At 41.9% G+C, this 26199-nt stretch overlaps 1 protein-coding gene across 2 annotated transcripts; it reads left to right on the top strand.

The window, feature by feature from the left end:
* Positions 1-23527, top strand: LOC143032323 (uncharacterized). 2 transcript variants are annotated; one of them, XR_012967100.1, is made up of 3 exons: positions 1-359; positions 18951-19088; positions 19321-20565. XR_012967100.1 is itself a non-coding variant. In XM_076196862.1 (3 exons), exons 2-3 carry the CDS (start codon positions 20612-20614, stop codon positions 23525-23527), a joined length of 2793 nt encoding a protein of 930 aa, XP_076052977.1. In that variant the 5' UTR covers positions 18950-19088; positions 20572-20611. The 2 variants fall into 2 exon arrangements, 1 of the variants encoding a protein (XP_076052977.1); XM_076196862.1 differs by lacking the exons at positions 1-359; positions 19321-20565 and adding exons at positions 20572-21382; positions 21506-23527 and having other exon boundaries at positions 18950-19088.
* The last annotated feature ends 2672 nt before the right edge of the window (positions 23528-26199 follow it).

Here is a 26199-nt window from a genome sequence, read left to right as displayed (position 1 = left end):
ACTGGCATAGATCACAGTGGCAACACTAAACCTATCATCAATCAAGGTCCGATAGGAACTGCTTGAACAACCCTACCCAAAATACAAAGACTAGATCCCGAAGAAACTATTACTGTTCGATGCTAAAGTAGATAACCTGGAAGCGAATCGCCAAACATTATTATATAACTTCTGGAAATACAGAGCAAAGTCCGAAAATAAACGAAGCGAAACCCAAAACGGACCAGGGGTGCCAAAGCCAAGGCATTCACTCCTACTACTACTACTACTACTAGGTGATCACAAACTGTAATTACAGTCCTTTCACATACGATACTACAAACAAACTGAAGAAAGTACTTCATGAGTAAAGGATTATGGTAAGTTTAGTCGTGGCAGTGGCATACCAATTCGGCCTGTTTTCAGGGACATAAATTTAAAAGTGAAACATCCCGATTCCCGGAGACTTTTCTTGGGGACGTGTGTGTAGGTGTAAATGTAGTTGAATTACTCAATATAGGTAAAATTATCTCCAAGAAAACACTGGATTAGTATTATTCAACTTCCTAGTTGTTTTCCCCCCGGAAGCAATCTCGGACCAGGTGTGAATGAGATGGCCAATGATAAGCCATCTGTGAAACACCCCGGTCACCAATAAGCCATATATATCTGAAACATCCCAGAGGTGGTTATTTAATCTATTTATGCATAATTATGTTGCTGAAACACCCTCAAAATGAATTACCAGTAACCCCTTGTATATCCAGGTAATATAAGGTTTTGGTCTGGAGGGACACACACTACAATTAATATTTTTCCTAGGAACTATTTCAGTAAGATATGAGATAGATATGATATCAGACATGATAGGTTAGGTGGTTAGGAATTAATCATGCTTTGATTTCTTTGACCTCCACATCTATCAGAACAAAGATGGCATCTGATGCAGCCAATGGGCTGAGTTGGCAATGGCCCGAACTGGCTGGCAAGCCAGGGTCAACTCAGTCCATCACCAACTTGGCAGAAGAATTTATCATACTTTAATTTTGACCTCATCTATTAAAATGAGGATGGTGTCTCAAGCAGCCAATGGGTCGAGCTGGCTGGCAAGCCAAGTTATTGAAAACCAATAGTAATAAGAGTACTGAATTTTTACAATAATAGATTAGGCACATAATCAATGGAGAAACCAGTAATAATAACCACTATCTTTTTACAATAATAAATTAGGTACATAAGTCTATGGAGAGCATGCTAATGTTGTCTTTTTGAAGATATTGAGAAAAAATTCTAGTAATAATCTAAACTAACTTAACCTAACATAATCTAAACTAGCTAATGTAGGAAATAGATTTGATTGAAATATTATCATGAAATACCAGGGTGGGGAGCTTATATCTCAGATTGTGGTGGTACAGCTTTTCAGCTTGAATTGAGAAATATGAATTTTGTATCTCAAATTGTTTGTGGAAAAATATAGGCTTTTATAATTTCAAATATTGAATTATTTTGGGTGAAATTTCAGAAGCATGCAAACATGGATATTTAGCACAAAACTTATGTGGTATTATTAAGGTAGTGCTCATCTACGTGATATATCAATACATACATATACCAGGGGCTTTTTCCCCGGCATTTGTAATAGTCATTTTGAACTATCTGTTCTTTTCATTATCTGCACTTCATGTATATTGATTCAATGCCAAATAGAATCATTATTATAATTATGGATGGGGTAAAAGGGGCTTTGGGGAAGAGGGGAATGTCTGTTGAGGAAGGACGGGAGAGGACAGAAGATGGGTGAATGGAGAATGGTTGTATATGGATGATGATGTGATCCATGAGGTGGAATGGGTGGGGGATGGGGGGTGAGGGAGTATGTGTGAGAAAATTTGATGCAGCTTGAAGGGATTTCTCCCAGTCTTCTTTTCTGCATGAGGGGACGGAGAGGGAGGTTGCCAATTTAATGAAGTGGCCTTGCTGTGGATGTGCTGTGTCTTGTGACACTGCTTCTGACCCAGGGCAGTGGACAGGATGCAGGGATGACCCATCATCCAAGGGGTGCCAAGATAAGAGGAAAGGAAGAGGATGGAGGGGAGTGGAGTGTGATAGGGTTGGAATGGGTGGGAGTGGTTTTTATGCTGTTGTTTTTTGGCTACCTCCCTTATAAGTGGGAAAAAAAGCCTTTGGTTATTGTATGTATGTACAAGGAAGGTAGCCAAAATCAAAAGGCATAATTCCACTCCCACCCATTTCATCTCAACTCCACTCCCATTCATCACCCCTCCCCCCCTCCCCTTTATCTTTCACTGCAAGGCCGCTTCATTTAATCAGTCCCTTCATCCAGAAACAATGAAGATGGTGAGAAATCCCTTCAGGCTGCATCAAAATAACTTGCACATAACCACTCCCTAACCCCCCATCCCCGATACCCTCTCCAATCCATGCATCACACCATCATCCATACTCAACCATTCTCCATTCACCCCATCTTTTGCCTTCTTCCTTCCTCAACAGACATCCGCCTTATTGCTCAACACCCGTTTTAACCAATCCATCCAACTCATCCTCAGTCATCCCCTCATCTTCATGCCATCCACCTCTGCCATCCACAATTCTTTTACTAATCTTTCTTCACTCATTCATTCCATATGTCCAAACCATCCCAATACTCTTTCATCAACACTATCTCCCAACTCCTTTTCCAATACCAATTCCCTCACTTCATGTATCACTCTATCCAACCTTGTTTCATATCAAACACATATAAACTCTTCCTCTCTTATAGTCCATGCTTCTGCCCCATACAATGCTGTTGGCATAATCACCCCTTCATACAGTCTCTTAGCATCCATTCCCAAATGTCAATCATCACACTTTTTAATCACCCAAGGTGCAATTCTCTCCTCTTGTACATCTCATCACCTTACTTTTACCCACATTTACCTTCAACTTTCTGCTCTATCACACTTTCACAAACTGTCACTAATTTTCTTAATCACTCCTCTGATCATGCTACAAGTATAGTGTCGTCAGCAAGCTACAACTGTCATATCTTCCATTTTTCTGTATTTTCTTTAACCATCTACAATGCCCTATCCATTACCCTTTCAATTACTGCCCACACCACCCCATCCATGTACATATTGAACAGCCATGGCAACATGACAGGTCCCTGATGCAGTCCCACCTTTACCTCAAACCACTTGCTCTCTCCATTTTAAATTCTACTACAGGCTCTACTACTCTCATAAAAATTTTTGACTGCCCTTAACAGTTTTCCTCCTATCCCATAGATCTGCAAAACCTCCCTCAGTGACTTCCTGTCTATCCTGTTATAAGCCTTTTCCAAATCCAGAAAGACCCAAATAATCCTTACCCTTTGCTAAAGCTTTCTCACATATCTGTCTTACCACAAAAATATGATCCATGCAACCCCTACTTTTCCTATACCCACTCTGTTCCTCACCAGTTACTCCCTCTGTTCCTCTCAATCAAAACACTCCCATAAGTCTTCCCAACTACACTCAATAAACTGATCCCTCTAAAACTACTACAAACATTTGTCTCCTTTTACCATGTAAAGTAGAACTATACTGGCATTCCTCCAGTCCTCTGCCACTCTATCCTTCTTTAGACAAACATTAAACAACCATACCAGCCAGTCCACCATCAGTGCACCTCCCTTTTGTAGACACTTCGTATGACACCCATCAAACCCAAGTGCCTTACCTGCTCTCATCATTTTGATAACTGCTTTCACTTTGTCTCCCCCACATATCAATACATAAAAGTACCAAAGACTTCTTCCCCTTTACAAGGGAGGTAGCCAAAAATCAAAGGCATAAAATCCACTCCCATTCATTCCATCCCCACATACTTCACTCCCATCTACCCCCTCCCCCCTACCATCTTGGCAAGACAGCACATCCACAGCAAGGCCACTTCATTAAATCAGCGGTCGCCCTCTCTGTCACCTCATGCAGAAATGGAGATGGAGAGAAATCCCTTCAGGCTGTGTCAATTTATTTTCACACATACTCCCTCACCCCCCATCCCCCACCCACTCCCTTTCAGGCAACACAGCATCATCCATACAGAACCATTCTCCACTCACCCCTATCTTCTGTCTTCTCTGGTCCTTCCTCAACATGCATTCCCCCCTCTTTCCCAATGCCCCTTTTACCCCATCCATACATATCATCCTTGGTTGCCCCCTCATGTTCACTCCATCTACCTCTGCCTTCCACACCTCTTTTACTAATCTTTCTTAACTCATTCTTTCCATGTGTTCAGACCATCCCAATACTCTTTCATCAACCCTATCTCCCAACTCCCTTTCCACTCCCATTTTCCTCCTCACCTCCTCATTTCTCATTCAATCCAGCCTGGTAACCCCTATCGGGCATCTCATCTCAAATTCAAACTCCTCCTCTCAGTACAGTATTAAATATTAATTTGGTAAATTGAAATAAATCAACATAATATATGTTTTTCTTGGCAGAAATCAATAACAAAAAAAACTTGCTTAAAGGAAATACATAATTGAACAGAGTTGCAATGATAAGTTTGGGATGCCATGTTTGTGTCATCTGTTCAATCCTGCTCAGTGTCAGTTTGAGAATGGAAATGGCTACCTTGTGCACACCTAAGCAACATATCAATATAGTATATTAGATATTAATTTTGTAAATTAAAATACATCAATTTTTACTCTTCTTGAAGCACTGAAATGCCTCTATGACCCCCTGTCCAATCAGATACCAAAACCTGCTGATGCCTCCTTGTATTGGGTGGCAATAAAAGTAATTTGTGGGAATCACACTGTAATCTCAGATACTGACAATATGGGCTGGCTTTCAACTAACGCCAAGCTCCAGTTGGCGCCAAAAGACGCACATCACATTTGCGATATCCAATATAATTACAAATATACATAATGTACACATAATTACAATAAATAATAAAACAATAAACAACAAAACGTATGACAATTTTATAAAGAGGGGGAAACATATAATTCCCCAATTAAGCGACACACAATTACAATGTACGATAATATATATACAATCATACCATGCTAACACATTGCTCGGCCAGCACCACTCGGTGACCCCACCGAGCAAACAAGAAAAGACTGACCGAGGCAAGGAGAATCCAAAATACACAAGGACAAACCACACACACACCACATATGCAACAGTGGCAGACAGAAGTGTGGGAAAATGGATACAATAGCACACCCAATACATTAAATAAACACATACATAATTAATTACATAAAGACAATACATACAAACACATAAAGGAACATAAGACTGGCGCCAGTTAACAAAAATACAAATACAGCAATTGCCGGATGTCCGGGACATGATACTTAATATCTAAACACGACAAAATACAATGCAAGGTAGTACACTTAAGAGCTAAACAATAGTTACACATTATAACCAAGAAAGGGACACACAAAAAAAATTGTAAACATCACAAGGAATACATAACGATACACAATGAAAGTTTAGGTAATTACAGGACCCCTTGACCTAAGGTCATAATTATGAGGGGTAGATAAACAAGGCATAGTTCTTACAGTGGGCCCTGGAGGAGGCCGGGTAAAGGCAGGGATAGGCACTTGAGTCTTTTTGAGCCTATCAGAGTGTAAAATCTTGCCAAGGCCTGTAGAAGGGTAAAAAATCCTGAACTTGTTAGGGTGTAGGCGTTCAGTCACCAAAAGGGGGCCCTCAAATTTACAATTCAATTTCGACTGGCGATCAGGCATGCTTTTGAAGACATGATCACCAACACCGATGGTCACAGGTTTTGCACGAGCATGTTGTTGTTTCAACATGTCGGCCTTTGAAACATCCAGTTTATCTCTTACAGAACTATAAATGGCATGCATCGCATGACTGGATTTTACTATAGTCATCTAAATTGTAGAGGGGACGAGCAGGGCTGTCAAGCACATCATATGGGAGCCGTTTCTCAACTCCAAAGGTAACATAATGAGGTGTTTTGCCTGTAGAAACATTAATGGTGCTATTGATACAAGCACTGACATGGGGAAGCCAATCCTCCCAAGACTCATGAAAATTACTAGCAAGGTGACGTAGGATCTCTGAAATTTTCCTGTTTGTCCTCTCAACAAGACCATTGGACGCTGGATGATAAAGAGTCACGAATGTCTATTTGATGCCGTAATGTTCGCAAATACCTGCCAAAACCTCGTTCCTAAATTCCGTCCTATTATCACTAAGGAGCACCGAAGGAGGGGTGTATGGACACAACACATGGGAAACTAAAGCATGTGCTACAACTGGTGCAGATTTGTTACGTAAGGGAGCAAGACTACAAAACGACTTAAGTGGTCCACACACACAAGGACATACACAGAGCCCTGAGTGCTACAAGGCAGTTGCAAAAGGTCCATAGCCACAGTCTGAAAAGGGCAAGAAGGAGTAGGGTACTCTAAAATGGCAGCAGTGCTCGTAGAACCTTTGTTCTGGGCACAAGAACTACACCGGGCTACATGAGAGGTAATGTCTAGTCACATTTTAGGCCAATAATACTTCTTCCGTGCCATAGCCAGAGTTTTGTCACGACCTGGGTGACCAGCCTGAGGGGCATCATGAGCAAGGGACAAAACAACGGGAACTAGAGACTCAGGGATCACTAGCTGTTCCACATCTTGCTCAAGCACTTCCACATTTGTATGAGAACCTTGTCCTGCAGGGAAAATTGGGACATAGGTATTGGTAAAGCTGGTAAGGTGGAATCATCACCAGACTCCAAAGCATAAATGACTGCAGACCAAACAGGGTCTTCATGCTGAGCTTTGACCAGATCCTGCAGGGAAAAGTTATGAATCACGGTAACAGCAGCAACAGGGATAGTCCGTGAAAGTGCATCAGTAACGTGGTTTGCATGCCCGGGGATATGCTTAAGGGTTGGATTGAATTCCTCGATCGTGAGGAACCATCTGGCTAGGCGGCCTGACAGATTCTTGCCCTTAAAAAGCTGAGTGACAGCAGTGTGGTCCGTGTAGACTGTAATAGGATATCCAAAAATTATATCACGGAAGTGCTTTAAAGCCCACACCACTGCCAGGGCCTCTAAATGAGTAACGGGACTCAGGCTTATTAAGAATGCGACTAGCATATACAATAACACAAGGTCTACATCCATCTACTTGTTGCATGAGTACAGCTCCAATGCCTGTACCAGAAGCATCTGTACAAATGGTAAAGGGGAGACTGTAATCAGGGAAGGCCAACACAGGCACTACAGTAAGAGCAAGTTTCAAAGAATCAAAACTATGCTGATGAACATCACGCCACTGGAAGGAAGAGTCCTTCTTGAGAAGGCGAGTGAGAGGGGAAGCAATTGAAGCAAAGTCTTTAATGAATGCACGATAGTATCCTGCAAGTCCAAGGAAGGAACGTACATGTTCAACTGTCTTCAGTATAGGGAAGTCTCTCACCGCCTTGATTTTATCACCTGTGGTGTGGATACCATGTTTGTCTACAACATGACCTAGGAATTGGATACTAGACTTGAAAAAGGAACACTTGGGTAAGTTGAGTTTCAACCCAGCTTCAGCAAAACGTTGCAAGACAATGGACAACTTAGTAAAGTGGCTTTCCACATTTTTGGAAACTAAAATCAAATCACCCAGGTAAACAAAAAGTCCATCTCCAATTAAGCCATGAAAAATGGAGTTAACTAAGCACTGGCAAGTCAAAGGAGCATTCCGCAAACCCATGGGGCAACAAAGCCATTCATAGTGCCCACTGGGAGTCAAGAAGGCCGTGACTTTATGAGACTTCTCCTCCAGGGGTATCTGCCAAAAACCTGCTTTTAAATCTAAGGTGGTGAACACCGTATTACCAGTGCCAATGGACTGAAGAAGCTCGCTTAAGAGAGGCAGAGGGTAATGGTCTGGAATGGTGACCTCGTTAACTCTCCTGTAATCAACAACAGGACGAAAAGATCCATCTTTCTTAGGCACCAGGAGAAGAGGCGAGTTCCACTCTGAGTGGGACTCCTGTACAACACCTTCACTCAATAAATCGTCAACCAAGGACTGGGCTATAAGCCAACGAGAGTGAGGTAGCCTGTAAGAGGGGACGTAAACAGGACGAGTACCTGGCTGAAGATCAATTCTAGGAACCACACGGTCCGTAACCCCTAACGGATCACCTGGTAAAGCCAAAGCCTGATGGTGAGTAACTAACAGGTCAAGGAGATGAGGCGTCTCTTCAGGAAAATCAATCTCGCCTACAAATGTGGGAAACTCGGAAGCTAAGTGAGCAGGGTCACGTGTTAGAGGAGACTGTAGTACAGAAGTGCTCTAATAGGCGAGTCCTGGAAAGGAGCGACGTGTACCACCTCAAAGGAGCCTAAGTGACTGCCAGGATAGAGAGGAATAGAAGCACCCATGACATTGGTTACCATGATCCTCGTGAATAGTGGAGAGAGTTCCTTCTAGGGCAAGCCGACAAATATGAATAGAGTCAGGCAAAGAGAGAACGTCAGACCCTATCGGGGCACCTGAGACGCGCACCGGAACTCGAACAGAACTTGAAAGCTCAATAAGATGCTCTCCTATAACAACAACAGCACAATGAGAAACATGTTTAGAGCGCTTAGAAGTTGGTACAGGCACATGTGCGGACTGATCAAGCACAGTAGAATCATAAACAGAAACTGGCCTATCCGATGCAGAGATATCACAATTGCAGAAAGTCACTACACGGTGACTAGGAGAAATATCTATGCCATGAGTAAAAGCAGCAATGACTGCAACAGCTCTGTAGGGAAGAGGCCAAACGCAGAGTATGGGAGTCCAATATATTTTACATTTCGCCCAGCAGGGCTTCTTCAGAAATAACATCGATGAAAAACATTTTACTCCTTATATAGCCCGAGGCTTGCGGGGAGAAACAAACATTCAAATGGTGTACACACAATTTGCGCAAATTGCTTGTTACTTGTAATTAAAATTGCCAATGGTTTGTTTATTGTAAAAAATCCACTATTCTGATTTATATTTTCTATGAGGGATATAAACGCCAATTCTAAACATCTACGTTTCATTGTATGGTTTTCATATTTTATAATCTTGGAGTTATTCCAATCAGCATTGTGGCCGGTATTCCAATCAGCATTGTGGCCGGTATCGAATCTGAAGAAGCCCTTCTGGGCGAAACGTAAAATATATTGGACTCCCATACTCTGCGTTTGGCCTCTTCCCTACAGATCTATGCCATGAGCTGTAAGAGCATCAATACCCAAGAGACACACTTAAGGGCAATGCCAGAGACAACAACAAAAGTGATGGTACTCCCCCAGGTAGGCGTAGCTCCTCCTTGGGGATCGGTGCCATCTGCGTAGAGCTGATGGCCAGGGGTAGATGCTGCTGTTTGGCCCCCAACTCTTGGGGTTGGGGGGTGGTCCCACGACGTAGACGTTGCAGCTCCAGGACGTAAGAAAGACTTTCCCACAGACTCAGACTATACACCCTTCATAGACAGTCAGACAAAACTCATATTACATAGTCTCAAGCACTCATCTGCCTGTGGCCCTGATAACATAAGCAACATACACCTAAAACACATTGGACCACAAGGTATACACGCACTCACAAACATTGCAAACTACAGCTATTCACACAACACAATACCCGACATCTGGAAACATGGTAAAATAATCACCATTCCAAAACCGAACAAAGACCCAACAATCCCAACATCGCACCGCCCAATCACACTTCTCTGCACCCCCTCTAAAGTCATTGAACGCCTAATACTTAAACTTGTCACACCATATATTCCCCTTGCTGACTCACAACACGGTTTTAGGCCACTACACTCCACAAACACTCTTCTGACAAAACTCACACATAGAATTTTAGATGGCATCAATTCAGATAGGCCCCACCACAGAACACTTCTTATAACATTGGACATTAGTAAAGCTTTTGATGCTATCCCCCGCCACAACCTAACAAATAAAATATATAACACAGACATGCACAATAACACCAAAAGATGGCTGGCCAATTATCTGGCAGGCAGGAATGCTCATGTGTCATATAATGGCCAATCATCGCACATCAGAAACATTAAGAACGGAGTACCACAGGGCTCGGTTCTATCCCCCACATTATTTAATCTATACATGCATGACTTACCCACGCCAGACACCTCAGAAATACAAATCTCTTCCTACGCAGACGACATAACAATCACATGCACACATCGTAACACAGACAAAACTGCAGAAATAATCCAGCCTTACCTTGACACACTCAACACATGGTTCATCACAAACAGACTCAAAATAGCTCCAACCAAATCTACAGCAACACTTCTCACCAACTGGACAAAAGAACACAAATACATACCTCATCTCTACATCAACAACACTCTAATACCACACACAAACACACCGAAAATTCTTGGTGTAACATACGATACATCCATGTCTTTCAAACAACACCTCACAAACATAAAAAACAAATGCACACCTAGACTTAACGCACTTAAGTCAATCACTGGAACAACATTTGGACAAAACAAAGAAACTAATATAACAATATACAAACAATGCATACGCTCAGTGATGAATTATGCGAGTCCTGCATGGGCTCCTAATCTCAGTGAGACACACCACAACACCCTTCAAATCATACAAAACAAAGCCCTAAAAACAATTACAGGCTGCACAAATACATCACCTACAGACCATTTACACCATGAAACAAAAGTCCTCAAAGTCAAGGACCACCTCGACATGAGAGGCACACAAACACTTGCTGCAGCCACCACAAACACATCACACCCGCTACACTACATAGCAGAACACCCACACACACCAAGAAACATTAAAACTACACCCAAAGACCTTTATTACACACAGATACTCTCTTCTCTTCCTCCACAACCACCAAATACCAGCCTCCGGAAACATATTCATAATCATATCACTCACCGCTCCATTAACACACTGAAAGACAACACACTGCTGCATGCCAGACCCCCTGATATCCACCCTTCTGAATCTTCTCTCCCACGTAAGGACAGAGTCCACTTGGCCAGACTGCGATGCGGTCACCACCCAGCACTTCTAAGCTACCAGAAGAGGCTGGACGACCGTGTTGTGAACAGCTGCCCAGGATGTAACACTTCACCCCATACCATACAACACATAATGGAAGACTGCATTATACACAATCATACACGCAAACAACACAACATACACTCTATAAAGGATTTGTGGGAAAACCCAGTTTCGGCTATGGCCTTCCTTGGGGAGACGGGACTGCTCGGACAGACAGTGTAGGGAACGACAACAACAACAACAACAACAAAAGTGACATTGAAGACTGTAGCATGCGAGGGAAACTGTAAGGGAAGACAAACGGATCCAAGAACAAGTAAGGGAGAACCTTGCACAGAATGCAAATTATTACAAAAGGGAGATTATACAATTCCCGTAGAGCAAAATAAGCCTTTCTACTTAAGAGACTACATTCTGCACCAGTATCTACAGTGACAGAAAGAGGCGTATCCCTAGTAAGAAATTGAAAGGTAAGTAATTGAGAAGACTCAATAGCCACAAAGGGAATTATTTGAGACCGAACATTGCTGGTCAACTCTTTGGGTTGTGAAACACGTGCTGGTGAAAATGGGATTGACGAGGCTGTTGAGAAGGCACCAAAAAAAGAATATACATAAAAAATTCCAAAATAAGACGAAATCTATCTAAAGTGATATTGCCATTATCTACCCAATTTGAATGTGAAAGTGACTCTAAAGCATCAACAACAATTATACAGACGCTCCTCAACTTACGTTTTAGTTACGTTCCGAACGGCCGAACGTAAGTTGAAAATGAACGTAAGTTGTTACTGTACTATACATCCGTAAATTCTATTCCCGTATCTTACAAAACACCCCTAAATCATTAATTATACACATAACATTGTAAAATAATAACATTTAAAATAAATTAAATTCAAGCAACATAAATTGAGATGGTGGAGGAGGAGGGGAGGAGGATGAGGCAAGGCACTTTCAGTCTGTCGTTTGTGCAATGTAAACAATGGACGCAGCGTCATGCGTAAGTATCGTTTGAACTACGGAGAGCGCGCTAAACTAAAAAATTCACTAAAAAAAAAAAAACATTTACAATTTATTTTTACAGTCAGTTCAAACGTAAAATCGAAAAAACGTAAAACGAATGAACGTAAGTAGAGGAGCGTCTGTACTGGCCTGAGCTTGCGCCCGTCTAAAATCAAGAGTGCCCAGTTGGGATATGAGAGTATCAGCCAGTTTGAAACACCAATGGAACGAACCACCACCAGGGGTATCTGAAAAAAGTTTAAGGAAGTTAGACCTAAAGATGTAATAATTATAATTCAGAGATTTGGGATCTAAACACGACACCGAAAGTAACTCCGATGCTAGAGAATTTGGCACAAGCTGGGACCTCACAAAGGAGATCTTTTCAGGCCCCGTCAAAACATTAGAGTGTACAATTGAATCCTCACATTGGCGGATAAAATCAATCGCCTTATAATGGGGATCTTGACCAGAGAATTTCATAACCGACGGGTCTTGATGCAATAATGTCAATGTGTGCGCCATTGTCTCAGATGAGTTTTGTGACTTAGACTTAGACTTTGACTTAGACATGATAGGATTTGACAACTGTAACCCACTGCGTAATAACTTACGAAAACACCGACACTAAGCAAGAATTAATGCAAATACAACACACTTGCACAAAGCATGAAATAATGTAAAAAAAAAAATAATATAGAGAAATCACATGGACATGGGACACGAACGTAAGATAATGATACAATTCACACAAACAGAAGCACTGAAACACAGAAACAATGCAATACATATAGCAAATAATGAAGAAAAAAAATTATAGTAAGACCGTAATTAGCAAAATTTACGTAAAAAAATATATGATGCACTGATGCGTAAGTGTACACAAGACGTCATTGAGGGTTAACATTTCAAAAAGTAAACAACCAGTGACGTCATAAAAATGGCCGCCCAAGACACGACCGGTAGATAAGAAATACATGTATATACAACGATATGTCCACAGAATCTCAAAAAGGACAATACAGGTATGCGTAAGGCAAGGAAATATACAATACTGGTAAGTAACGAAGGTAGCTAATGTCTTCGGATGCGGTGCATGAGCCAGCGAATACACAAGGATCGGCTGGGACGCCGACCAATGCTTTAGTTGGCGCTCTATGCAACCACAATGTTCCTGAACACTGCCTTTTAAATAAAAAGTCACTGGTCCAAAGTGAAAAAGCACTATTACTTCTCTCAAATAAGCAAATCTGCCTGTGGAATGAAAATAGGAGAAAAGAACGGACACAAATATGCACTATTATGATCGGCTATAGTCCAGCGCTGCAATTTAAAGTCTTTTCAGAATGTTCACAATGGAAAAGAATTACCAAAAAGATTGTTTTTACGCTGCCATCAAATGTATTGGGTGGCAATAAAAGTCATTTGTGGGAATCGCACTGTAATCTCAGATACTGACAATGAATACGTGTGTACACAACATGGGCTGGCTTTCAACTAATGCCAAGCTCCAGTTGGTGCCAAAAGACGCGCATTGCATTTGCGATATCCAATATAATTACAAATATGTATAATGTACACATAATTACAAAAAATAATAAAACAATAAACAACAAAACATATGACAAGTTTATAAAGAGGGGGAAACATATAATTCCCCTATTAAGCAACACACAATTACAATGTACGATAATATATATATAATCATACCACGCTAACACTTCCTTGATGACAACAACAACTCTGATGACCTCTGGCATTACAGGTACTGCATTACTAAAAGCAGGTGAGGTTAGGTTAGAACAGAGCAATATATCATACTTTTATTTTCCTCATCTATCAAAACAAACATGGCATCTGGAAGCACTTGTTGCTGCTCCATTTGGTAGTGTATCACTTAGAGCATGTTTTTTTGTTATTGATTTCTGTCCCCAAAAAATTATGTTGATGTATTATAATTTACAAAATTAATAGTTAATTTTCTATTGCTATGTTGTTTAGGTGTGCATTTCTATTTACCACACATATTGTCCAATAGAACCTAACCTAACTATTCCATTGTATTTGTTTTCATTAATTTATTACACTTACTGAGTGGCAATCTTGGTACATCAAGAGGTGGCTTTGTATGTGGTATTTGTGGCTTGCAGGACATGCTGTTTGATTGGGGTGGAATATCATAGACAAGTTCGAATTTCTGGAGGTAGGGGTATGGCAATTGAGCTTGAAGGAAATAATAGAAGTAAAGCTATGTACATATGCAGTTAGTGATAGCATATGAGAGATAAAGTATAATTAATAATGTTCAGCATTATATGAGATATAAGGTATAGTTAATAATATTCAGCATTTGCAGAAATTAACTTAGCATTATATAACACATTTGTAAATCACAACTAACACCACAGTGGGATGAAAGAGTTGAGTAAGTGAAACTATATATTTCAATTGCTAACTGTAATCCTCTTCAGTGGTACTACTGAAGAGGATTGCAGTTAGCAATCAAAATGTATAATTTCACGTAACTCTTTCTTTCATCTGACTGTAGTGTTAGTTGTGATATAAGATATATGGTTACAAACTACACCATGCAGTTATAGACAAGAGTATAGCAAAATAAGAAGCAATTATAATGATATATAATGAAATAAAAACATAATCACTACACACATAGTTAGAAAATACTATTACCAAAAACTAAAGTCACAAAATTCTTATTAGCTCCCAATTCTTTTAAGTTGATCATATATACACTTTTACCCATATGATATAGGCTGATAGGAAAAATTATTCTTTTTTGGTTGTCAGACACTTTCTCTCTTGATGTTACCATGTGAAGTATCATAATATTATATGCATATTCAGGGTGTGCTTGGTGTGTGCTGCACACCTTCAGCCAGAGAGAGAAATGCATGATAGTTATATAACTTCAGTAGTTTGATAACAATAAGAGACTTGGCTGCTGCTCCCAAGCTTTAATCAACTGGAACACCAATAGACCTGAAAATACATTACAGAATGTAACTTACATAATATAATATATGTAAAGTCAGAAAATGCCAGTTTATACAATTGAACATACAGAACTCATCATATGAGTAGACACAACATAATATATAAGACAGTATATGATGTCCACATAATGATTGAATAAGTAGGGGAAAGGAATTAACTTACATAGTCATGACTGGTTCTCCGACAGTTCACAGAATATGACCCACAGCCAAACAAATGACTCAAAGTATGAAAAAGTTTAATGACAAAGTATAACAAGTAGTAAGTGGGAAATCATATTTTTCTTATTGTTATTTTGTTATATGTGCTATAGCTGTTCTGCAGAAGCATTCCACACCCAATAACTGTATCATTATGTGGCAAAATGCATACACTGGAGTGTGAGGAGAGACAATTGAAAATACAAGTTTTACATGTGTGGATCAATGAGCACACACTGCTTGAGTTAAATTTTGCTGTTGAAATTTTATGTTGGCTAGAAGGTATAATGTATCTTTGCCATTCATTATATGGACATAATTAAGACTTGCAGGAATTATGATATAGTATTTATTATGAAACCAAATGCTAGTCACTCATTCAGAAATAAAGATTGAGTTTAACCAAGTCATGGATGCTGTTGAATGAAACAAACAAAACTCCAACCTTGAGTCATCAACTCAGTTTGATTGAAGCCAGTGTCACTACTGCCATTGTCATGAGAGGGTTGCATTTTGCATAACTTCTTGTTGTGTGTGTGTATCTTTCGATGTACCTCACTGGCACTATTGATACTATTTATTTATTTTTATTTAATGGATGCTCACTGGCTGAGAGGGTTAGGGTGTGGTTACTTTTGGTGAAGGTCGAGATGATGATTTGAACTCTGCTCAGGATCAAGTTGAACTACTAAGTATTTCAGCAGCTTTGACCCATTGTTTTTCTTTCATATTTCTGAAATAACTATTCACATCAGCATAATATATTAGCACAACTTAATTCACACCCTGCCCTAATTTTTGACGTTATAGTGCATTCACAAGTGTACAGTTGAACCTCGAAAGCCCGGACCCCGAATGCCCGGACCCTCGTATTACCGATCGAAATGAGCAAAGGGCGGACTTTTCAAGCAAAGTGCCCTATTTGTCCGGTAGGTGGCAGCGACGACTGTACATGTGTACTCAAACCCGACCCAGTCAAGCCGCCACCAGGGCTGCCGTTTCGTAGAATTTTGTACCAAAACCTAGTAAAATAGCTGCATGTGGCAACTGCACAAGGACATGAGGAATTTTTTTCTACATATCAGCAGGCTGTTAAAAACATGAAAAAACTCGAACATTTGTTTAAAAATCATAGAACTAGTTATCAAATAATAAATGGTACATCAAAATATGACTTTTATTGGTAATTGTGTTACTTTTAAAATATTATACCCCAGGAAGTGTATGAAAGATGTTATGTGTTATAAATTAGTGGATCCTTAGGCAATCACTACTATAGACATCTTGACTCTTGTTGGAAGAAGCTTGATGGCTCCATATCCCAAAAGACATCCTTACCCTTCACAGTAAAGCACCCAAACCACCTTACATTATAATTTATAATTTATTTTATATTGTTTTTGTTTTGTTATCATTTGTCTGTTTGATTTTCATTTATTATTAGTTATATGACAATTTAATAATATTTACTATTTACCTGTTTGTTTATTATTTAACTATACCTATGCATTTATTTATGTATTTTGTTATTTACATTATTATAGTTTTTATTTATTATTTTATTATGATTTTTTTTTTTTGCATCTGACCTAGATATGGACCAAAAGGTCTCCTGTTGGTGTGCTCCGCCCTTGTAATCCACCCTTGTAAAGATATGTTTTTACGGTGTAGAAAAAAATTCTACGCTAAAGTTTCAGCTTTCTTTTCGCACCAGGGCTGCCGTTTCGTGGAATTTTGTACCAAAACGTAGTAAAATAGCGGCATGTGGCAACTGCACAAGGGCATGAGGAATTTTTTTCTACATATCAGTGGGCTGTTAAAAACATTCAGAGACTCAAACTTTTGTTTAAAAATCATAGAACAAGTTATCAAATGATAAATGGTACATCTAAATATGACTTTTACTGGTAGGTACTTATAAAATAGTATACCCCAAAAGATACGTTTTTACGGTGTAGAAAAAAATTCTACGCTAAAGTTTCAGCTATCTTTTAGCGATAATAATATATAAAAAAAAAAAAAAATTATATCTTACTGAACCAACATTTTGTAAAAGTTTGACAAGTATATCTTGCTATGAAAGTCTGCACACGCCCGAGAAAAATGTATGCCCCGGTATGGCAACACTCCCATTCTACACGGCAGTGTGAAAAACGCGGCAACCATGGCCGCCACCACTGTCCCGATATTTACAGTGTACGTAATAAAAAATACAGTACAGTACACTGTATGTACAGTTCATTTACATGCCTGTATTACAGTTATTACAGAATTATTAGTATTATAGTATTATTATTACAGTGTTAGAGTATTATTTTTATGTGTTTCTGTGCCATATCATACATTACCGATACATATACCGCTACAAAAATCTACGGGTGTTAGGGGCGACATTTTTGATGACTGGACTTTTGGCATGACCAGACCGCCCTTCTCCCCAATTAGTTCGGGCTCTCAAGGTTCGACTGTATTTATTTACGGTGTTTACTCTTGACATCAAATGTCTCGCAGCCGACACCCATGAAGTAAATCGAACAAGTGAAGTTGTGATGTCATCAAAAACTACCTCGTGTATCCCATCCTCCTCCCCTTCCCTCCTTCCTCCCCATTTCCTCCTCCCTCCCCATTTCCTCCTCCCTCCTCCTCCTCCTCCTCCTCCTCCTCCTCCTCCTCCTCCTCCTCCTCCTCCTCCTCCTCCTCCTCCTCTCTCTCTCTCTCTCTCTCTCTCTCTCTCTCTCTCTCTCTCTCTCTCACTCTCTCTCTCTCTCTCTCTCTCTCAAAAAAAAAAAAAAAAAAAAAAAAAAAAATGTACTGTAATAATAATTGAATACCATGCATCCGAAAAGGGAATTCAATAACAAGTTTATACATATAATGGATAGGGAAATTATGATAATAACTGGACATGCATTTTATTTCATTCCATACCACTATGGATAAACAGTTCATCCTCATCATCGCTGTCCATGGTGATGATGACGGGTTCCACACTTTCGTGTATGTTGTCCGAATACCAGTACTCTTCTTCGAACGATCTGGACCTTCTCACAGCACCCGCCCACACCTCCTTGGTTGCGATAAGCGAGGTAGTTTGTGATGACATCACAACTTCACTTGTTCGATTTACTTCACTTGTTCGATTTACTTCACGGGGGTCGGCTACGACATGCTTAATATCAAGAGTAAACGCCGTAATTAAATACCCTTGTGAATGCACTATAATGTAAAAAATTAGGGCAGGGTGTGAATTAGTCTGTGCTAATATATCATGCTGATCTGAATGGTTATTTCGGAAATATGAGCGAAAAACGATGGGTCAAAGCCGCTGAAATACTTAGAGCATGGTTTATTAAATTTCATGCTACAAAGTCGACTGTAAGGGGTACCATCCTAGCTTTCCGACAAGGGAAGTTTGTGGCGTTAAACCAGATCATCAAATATTTTTTTTTTTATTAATATATATACAATATAATTGTTTCACTTGTGACTCAAGTTTTTATGACATGATATGATGATAGAATTGTCAACTGTATCTTTTTCAGTGGTGTATTGTTTTTCATTGTTTCATTTCAAACCTAACCTAACCAGATTGTTTATGATCTCTTGTTACTACCGAGATTTCATTTTGCAGAGTGTCACTCTACACACCGATGTTGGAGACATAAAGATAGAACTCTTTTGTGACCAATGTCCAAAGACTTGTGAGAATTTTCTGGCCCTGTGTGCTTCAGATTTTTACAATGGAAATAAATTTCATCGCAATATAAAGGTAATACAAATGTTTAGTTGTATTGATGTAGTACATCCAATTATGAAGTAGAAAATTTTAGTATTAGTTTTAATTTGTAAGATCAGGATACCTTTTAAGAGAGCTGTACTACACTGTTCATAAGGCCACAGGCCAACTCTACCTACCAATTCAACCTGTTTTCTTACTGACTTGGTCTTCCACTTGGACAATATATTTATTGATTTCATAAACTATTTTTGTTTATTTTCAGAAGATTCCATGCTAGTGTGTGAAGCAAAACAAATCCCTCATTCCCTATCATTTTCACAATTAACCAGTCTGGGGTATTGGCTGCATGTTATTGTGGCAAAGTAGCATGCAGCTGATACTTTAGGGTCTATATGGAGTGGCCCTACGGACCAGAGCCACACCTCATTTTGTCTGTGATAGAGGAAGTCTCTGTTCATAGAGAAATTATGACACTTTTATTATACTGCGACTGTCTCTCAGTTATGCTGTCCCCCCCACCCCTTGTTACTGTCCTGTACCATTTCTCTGAATATACATTTCCTTCTTTTGCCTACCCTGTGGTGGGGGAAAAATGCTGCCACCAAGATTCCCACTGGAGTCATACGAGGCGACAAAAACAGGATGGTGATAGGACTAGGAATCCTTCTACCTGTAGCCCCAAAGGGGACATTCCTTAACCCCTTCCATACGGTGCCGCACACGTAGGCGTCATGGACTTAGATCTCGGTGGCAGCATCCAATGCCAGCCGTACGACGTGTCGTAATAATACTCGCATCATAAAATATAGTCACCGCTTATATCGATCGTTCTCTCTTCACCCGTGAATTTTGATAACCATAGAAAATGCGATTACAAAAGAATTAGAAAGAATGTCATTATGGAGGGGCGACTACAATAAATATAATCGAGACGCCGATATGGCAGCCTCGCGAATACACTCGCTCCCCATGACGCCTACGTGTGAGGCACCGTATGGAAGGGGTTAAGAAAGAAAAGTAAAGGGATAAGAGGGTCTAGGAGTTTTCCAACCAGTTCCCTAAGTTTTGGGTCTTTTAATGTGCATGAATGTGGTACAGATGAGAGGAAAAGGGAAGAGATAAGCAAGGCTGACACTTGCACGATTCTGTGGCACGCATTGGCACGACTCGAGTTGTGCCAGTGCGCAAACTAGTCGTAAACTGTGCGTAAAACCGTCATGACTGCGTGCCATGTCGGGACGAGAATTTTGAAATGTTCAAAATTTTGGTCACAACAAAATTTCGCGACCAAACTGGTCGTGAACTTGTCGGGACAATGCGTGCCAGTGCGTGGCAGTGCGCGCCATGCCACGACTGTCACGAACTGCCACGAATAGTTCACGAACAGCTCACGTCGAGTTCACGAGTAGTTCACAACATGTTCAAGAGGAGTTCACGACTACTGCGCGACAGTGGCGCTCGTGTCAGTGTGGGGGTATATGTAGGGCTTCTTTGACACTGCTCGCCATTCCAGAGATCGCCAGTGAAGAGACAACTTGTATCACAGAGACAACATGCTTAAAACAAAGCAGACACGAGGAAGAGCAAAGCAGAGAAGGCCAGAAGCCGACAGGCCAGAGGCAGAGATCGCTGAGAGAGATCATTCCCCCCAGTCATCCATATCAAGTGTCGATGTTATCCCGGAGACACAGCAGGATCCACTTGAAAGCCAGAGACAGCTATCGAGTGAGGACGAGGCTACCAGGCAGCAGAAGAAGCTGGTCCGGGTGTCCAAGAAAGAAATCCCTGAGTACCGCTGGACAGAAGAGGCCGAGTTGAGGTTGGCCGAGCTTGTGAAAGAGAACCCCCAGCTGTATGACAAGAAGCAGAAGGAGTGGCTCAACGTGGCGGCCAAGAACAGCCGGTGGGACCGAGTCGGAGAGCAGCTGGAACCTCCTGCCACTGGTCCCCAATGCAAGAAGCACTGCGAGAACATGAGAACCAGGGTGGGGAAGATTATGAAGAAGGAGAAGAAGAGTGGGGCTGGCCAGCCACAGAGGAGTGCCCATGACGACCAGATCATGGAGACCTGGAGTTTCCTGACGCAACACATCGTCCGGGGAGAGACAGTCCCCAGTGAGCAGTTTGCTGTCCCAGAGTCAGCTGCAGTGACGATCAGCAACGACAATGATGAAGTGAGGTCCACAGGCTCCCAGAGCCAAGCATCTACTACCACCGGGAAGGGCAAGGGCAAGGGGAAACGGTCCAGGCCACCAACAACAGAGACAGCCACCACCACCGACACCGGGGTGACCCAGAGCAACCTCAGTGATGCAGTGAAGCAGGTGAGAATCCCAATGTCTACATGCAGATTGTATTCCAGTTTGATCCATTGCTCTTGACATGACATGTGCAATATGTTGCATTGAAATGCTGTACTAAATTGTTCCAATGTTTGTATGTTTCAGATCCTCTCTAAAGCAGATTCCTTGGGGGCCAGCCACTCCTACACCAGCCAACAGAAGATCGTACATGATTTTGCGTGCCTGCTGGAAGGGCACATGCAGGGCATCCCAGAGGACTCCTGGCATGAATTCCAGATAGACTGTCTCAATCCTTGTCCACCGCTACAGGCAGCGGCATCAGCTCTTCCAGCAGCCACAGCAACAACCACAGACAGTCAGACAAAACTCATATTGCATAGTCTCAAGCACTCATCTGCCTGTGGCCCTGATAACATAAGCAACATACACCTAAAACACATTGGACCACAAGGTATACACGCACTCACAAACATTGCAAACTACAGCTATTCACACAACACAATACCCGACATCTGGAAGCATGGTAAAATAATCACCATTCCAAAACCGAACAAAGACCCAACAATCCCAACATCGCACCGCCCAATCACACTTCTCTGCACCCCCTCTAAAGTCATTGAACGCCTAATACTTAAACTTGTCACACCATATATTCCCCTTGCTGACTCACAACACGGTTTTAGGCCACTACACTCCACAAACACTCTTCTGACAAACCTCACACAAAGAATTTTAGATGGCATCAATTCAGATAGGCCCCACCACAGAACACTTCTTATAACATTGGACATTAGTAAAGCTTTTGATGCTATCCCCCGCCACAACCTAACAAATAAAATATATAACACAGACATGCACAATAACACCAAAAGATGGCTGGCCAATTATCTGGCAGGCAGGAATGCTCATGTGTCATATAATGGCCAATCATCGCACATCAGAAACATTAAGAACGGAGTACCACAGGGCTCGGTTCTATCCCCCACATTATTTAATCTATACATGCATGACTTACCCACGCCAGACACCTCAGAAATACAAATCTCTTCCTACGCAGACGACATAACAATCACATGCACACATCGTAACACAGACAAAGCTGCAGAAATAATCCAGCCTTACCTTGACACACTCAACACATGGTTCATCACAAACAGACTCAAAATAGCTCCAACCAAATCTACAGCAACACTTCTCACCAACTGGACAAAAGAACACAAATACATACCTCATCTCTACATCAACAACACTCTAATACCACACACAAACACACCGAAAATTCTTGGTGTAACATACGATACATCCATGTCTTTCAAACAACACCTCACAAACATAAAAAACAAATGCACACCTAGACTTAACGCACTTAAGTCAATCACTGGAACAACATTTGGACAAAACAAAGAAACTAATATAACAATATACAAACAATGCATACGCTCAGTGATGAATTATGCGAGTCCTGCATGGGCTCCTAATCTCAGTGAGACACACCACAACACCCTTCAAATCATACAAAACAAAGCCCTAAAAACAATTACAGGCTGCACAAATACATCACCTACAGACCATTTACACCATGAAACAAAAGTCCTCAAAGTCAAGGACCACCTCGACATGAGAGGCACACAAACACTTGCTGCAGCCACCACAAACACATCACACCCGCTACACTACATAGCAGAACACCCACACACACCAAGAAACATTAAAACTACACCCAAAGACCTTTATTACACACAGATACTCTCTTCTCTTCCTCCACAACCACCAAATACCAGCCTCCGGAAACATATTCATAATCATATCACTCACCGCTCCATTAACACACTGAAAGACAACACACTGCTGCATGCCAGACCCCCTGATATCCACCCTTCTGAATCTTCTCTCCCACGTAGGGACAGAGTCCACTTGGCCAGACTGCGATGCGGTCACCACCCAGCACTTCTAAGCTACCAGAAGAGGCTGGACGACCGTGTTGTGAACAGCTGCCCAGGATGTAACACTTCACCCCATACCATACAACACATAATGGAAGACTGCATTATACACAATCATGCACGCAAACAACACAACATACACTCTATAAAGGATTTGTGGGAAAACCCAGTTTCGGCTGTGGCCTTCCTTGGGGAGACGGGACTGCTCGGACAGACAGTCTAGGGAACGACAACAACAACAACAACAACCACCCATGACCTGGCCAGCCCCACAGCAGCAGCAGCCTTGGCAGCAACCTCCAGCCAGTCAGCCATCACCTCTAACCTGGATGCCGCCCCAGTCACCACAGTCTTCAGGCCAGTCCTCCTGGACCCATACCATGGAGTGGGAACCAGGGATGCCACCTGCACTGTCAGCCACCCTTGTCCAGGCTCCTTCACCAACACCTTCAGTGTCGTCCCTGTCAGCCACCTTGAAGACACCTGTGACACCACTCAGCTTCCTGGCCCTGACCCCGGGGTCCGTCGACAGCAGCCTAGAGGGTATTTCACCCTCAACCCTCTTCACCTCCAAGGAACTCGACACACCACCAGTCCAACGGGTATTCCCAGGCAGTGGTACCAGCACCAGCAAGAACACTGAGTAAGAGACTTTACAAAGTGAGAGACTTGGCAGTCAGAGCCATTGAGAGACTTTTAAATATTTGTAAATAGTTGTACATATTTGTTGTTTGCTGTTTTCATGTTTATAAATTGTTATCTTATTTCAAAACACTTGTTTTTCTCTTTAACCTTAAAATAAAGTTAAAGAGAAACGAAACAAAACAAAAACAAAAGAAAAAAGAAAAAGAAACAAAAAAATAAAGGACAAAAAAAAAAAACTCCCCTCCCCACTCACCCAAAAAAAGCAAAAAGAAACGAAGAAATGGAAGTAAAATGAAAAGAAAGAGAAACGGAAAAGAAACGCAAGAAACGAAGGATTTCATTTTGGGGGGGGTGAGGGGACTTTCTTGCGTTTCTTTTCCGTTTCTCTTTCTGCTGCTGAGGTGGCTGCCAAAGTTGCTGCTGCTGTGGGGCTGGCCAGGTCATGGGTGGTTGTTGTGGCTGCTGGAAGAGCTGACGCCGCTGCCTGTAGCAGTTCGGATCCAAGAAAAGAAGGAAAGACACTCCCCTCCCCCAACCCCAAAGACAAGAAAAGGAAAAGAGTGTTTTTTTGTTGTTGTTTTTTTCTTTTTTGGGGTGGGGGTGGGGGAATCATCTTTTCTCATGATTTCTTTTCAGTGTTTTAATTTTTTTCTGACTTCCTGTCTTTTATTTTCTATTCCTTCATTACTTTTTTTTTTGGGGGGGGGGGAGTTTCGTTTCTTTTATTTAAAAAATGGAACAACTGTGGATGCAGCTCATGGAGCTACTACCATTCTTTCTTGCCAAGGGACAGCACCAGCAGGGGACATGTAGTAATGTGACAGCTAGTCTCGCTGATCCTTTGCATCCTTCTGGCTATGATGGCCGGTTAGAGGCAGCAGCCCCTGCAGGTGTCAGTCAGTCCTCAATCCACCAGGGATCAGATCATGTGTCTGGATCTTTGCGGTCCACTTCTGAAATTGCGTGTGGGTATCTGATGAGGATGAGGTTTGTGCAGGACACAGGCGCACATGGTGATCAGGTTGATGGTGTTGGGGTGCTGATGCATCGTCGTCAAGAAGCAACGGAACCTTTGACACAAAATTCCAAAGGCATTCTCCACGACACGTCAGGCACGAGACAATCTGTAGCTGTAATGTGTTCTTGTAGGACCTGTGACCGATGGGAGAATGGTTTCATCATCCAGGTTCGGAGAGCAAAGGTGTCATCCCCTACGAAGTGATAGGGCACTGGCTGGTCATCATTAGGGAGTGGTTCTGGTTGAGGCACTCCAGCTCTGTTCTCTTCTACAGCATCATGCAGGGAACAGTTACTCCATGTTCCTCCATCCGACGCACCATCCTCTGCCCCAACATCCACATAGAGGAACTTGTAGGTAGCATCTGCCACTGCCATCAGTACAATGCTGTGGAAGCCCTTGTAGTTGTAGTAGTAAGAGCCAGCATTGGGTGGCTTCTTCATGGCGATGTGCTTGCCGTCCACAGCCCCCAGACAGTTGTGGTAGTTCCATCTCGAGCTGAACCTGGCAGCAACTTCCTTCCACTCCTCTTCAGTTTTGGGGCAGCGCAGCACTTCGTCCTTGTAGACCGCGGTGATGGCTTTACACACCTCGGGTATGAACTTGCAGATGGTACTTGCTTCGACCCTGAAGCTGTACTGCAGACTTGGATAGGAATTTCTGGTGGCTAGGAAGCGGAGGGTGGCAGCTAGCTTGAGTCCAACTTGAAGCGGTTCCCTCATGAAGGTGGACTGCTTCTGGAGGCGAGGGGTTAACTTCTCAACCATCACTTGGAACAGGTCAGGTGTGATTCTGAGGTAATTTTTGTAGCCCCTTTGATCTTCCTTGTGGAGTTCAGTCAGTAGACTGTCATACTGTCCAAACTTGTGCCTTCTGGTCAACCATTCCCTGACCCACACTTTCCTTTGTGTCTTTCTTCGAGGTGGGGTTGCCTTTTCTTGCTCTTCTGCCTCTTCCAGCCTTTTCTGCTGCTCTTCAACAATGGCTAGAGCAGCTGCCAGGTATAGGCATCTTCTCTTCTCTGCAATGATTGCGTCTCTGGCATTCAGCATGTTGTCTCTTCCACAGCCAATCCAAAAATGACCAGGGGCTGGGGAGGCCCCCTTTTTATATGGCGTGCCCAAGTCGGCACGACATCGTCCGAATTGCGCAAACCCGTCGTGCCAATGTGGGAAGTGCGTAAACTATGCATGAACTCGTCGTACCAGTTTGTGTCAATGTGGACACTGATG

The sequence above is a fragment of the Oratosquilla oratoria genome, chromosome 13 (assembly GCF_046742065.1).
Source record: "Oratosquilla oratoria isolate Oo_2021 chromosome 13, ASM4674206v1, whole genome shotgun sequence".
NCBI lineage: Eukaryota > Metazoa > Arthropoda > Malacostraca > Stomatopoda > Squillidae > Oratosquilla > Oratosquilla oratoria.
Note: the sequence above shows the minus strand (reverse complement) of the source record. Positions and strands in the feature narration are given on the sequence as shown.

Coding starts and splice junctions, on each gene's coding strand:
- LOC143032323 (XM_076196862.1), top strand. CDS start 20,612: ATGCTTAAAACAAAGCAGACACGAGGAAGAGCAAAGCAGAGAAGGCCA. Junction 21,383..21,505: donor TCAGTGATGCAGTGAAGCAG/GTGAGAATCCCA, acceptor TGTATGTTTCAG/ATCCTCTCTAAAGCAGATTC.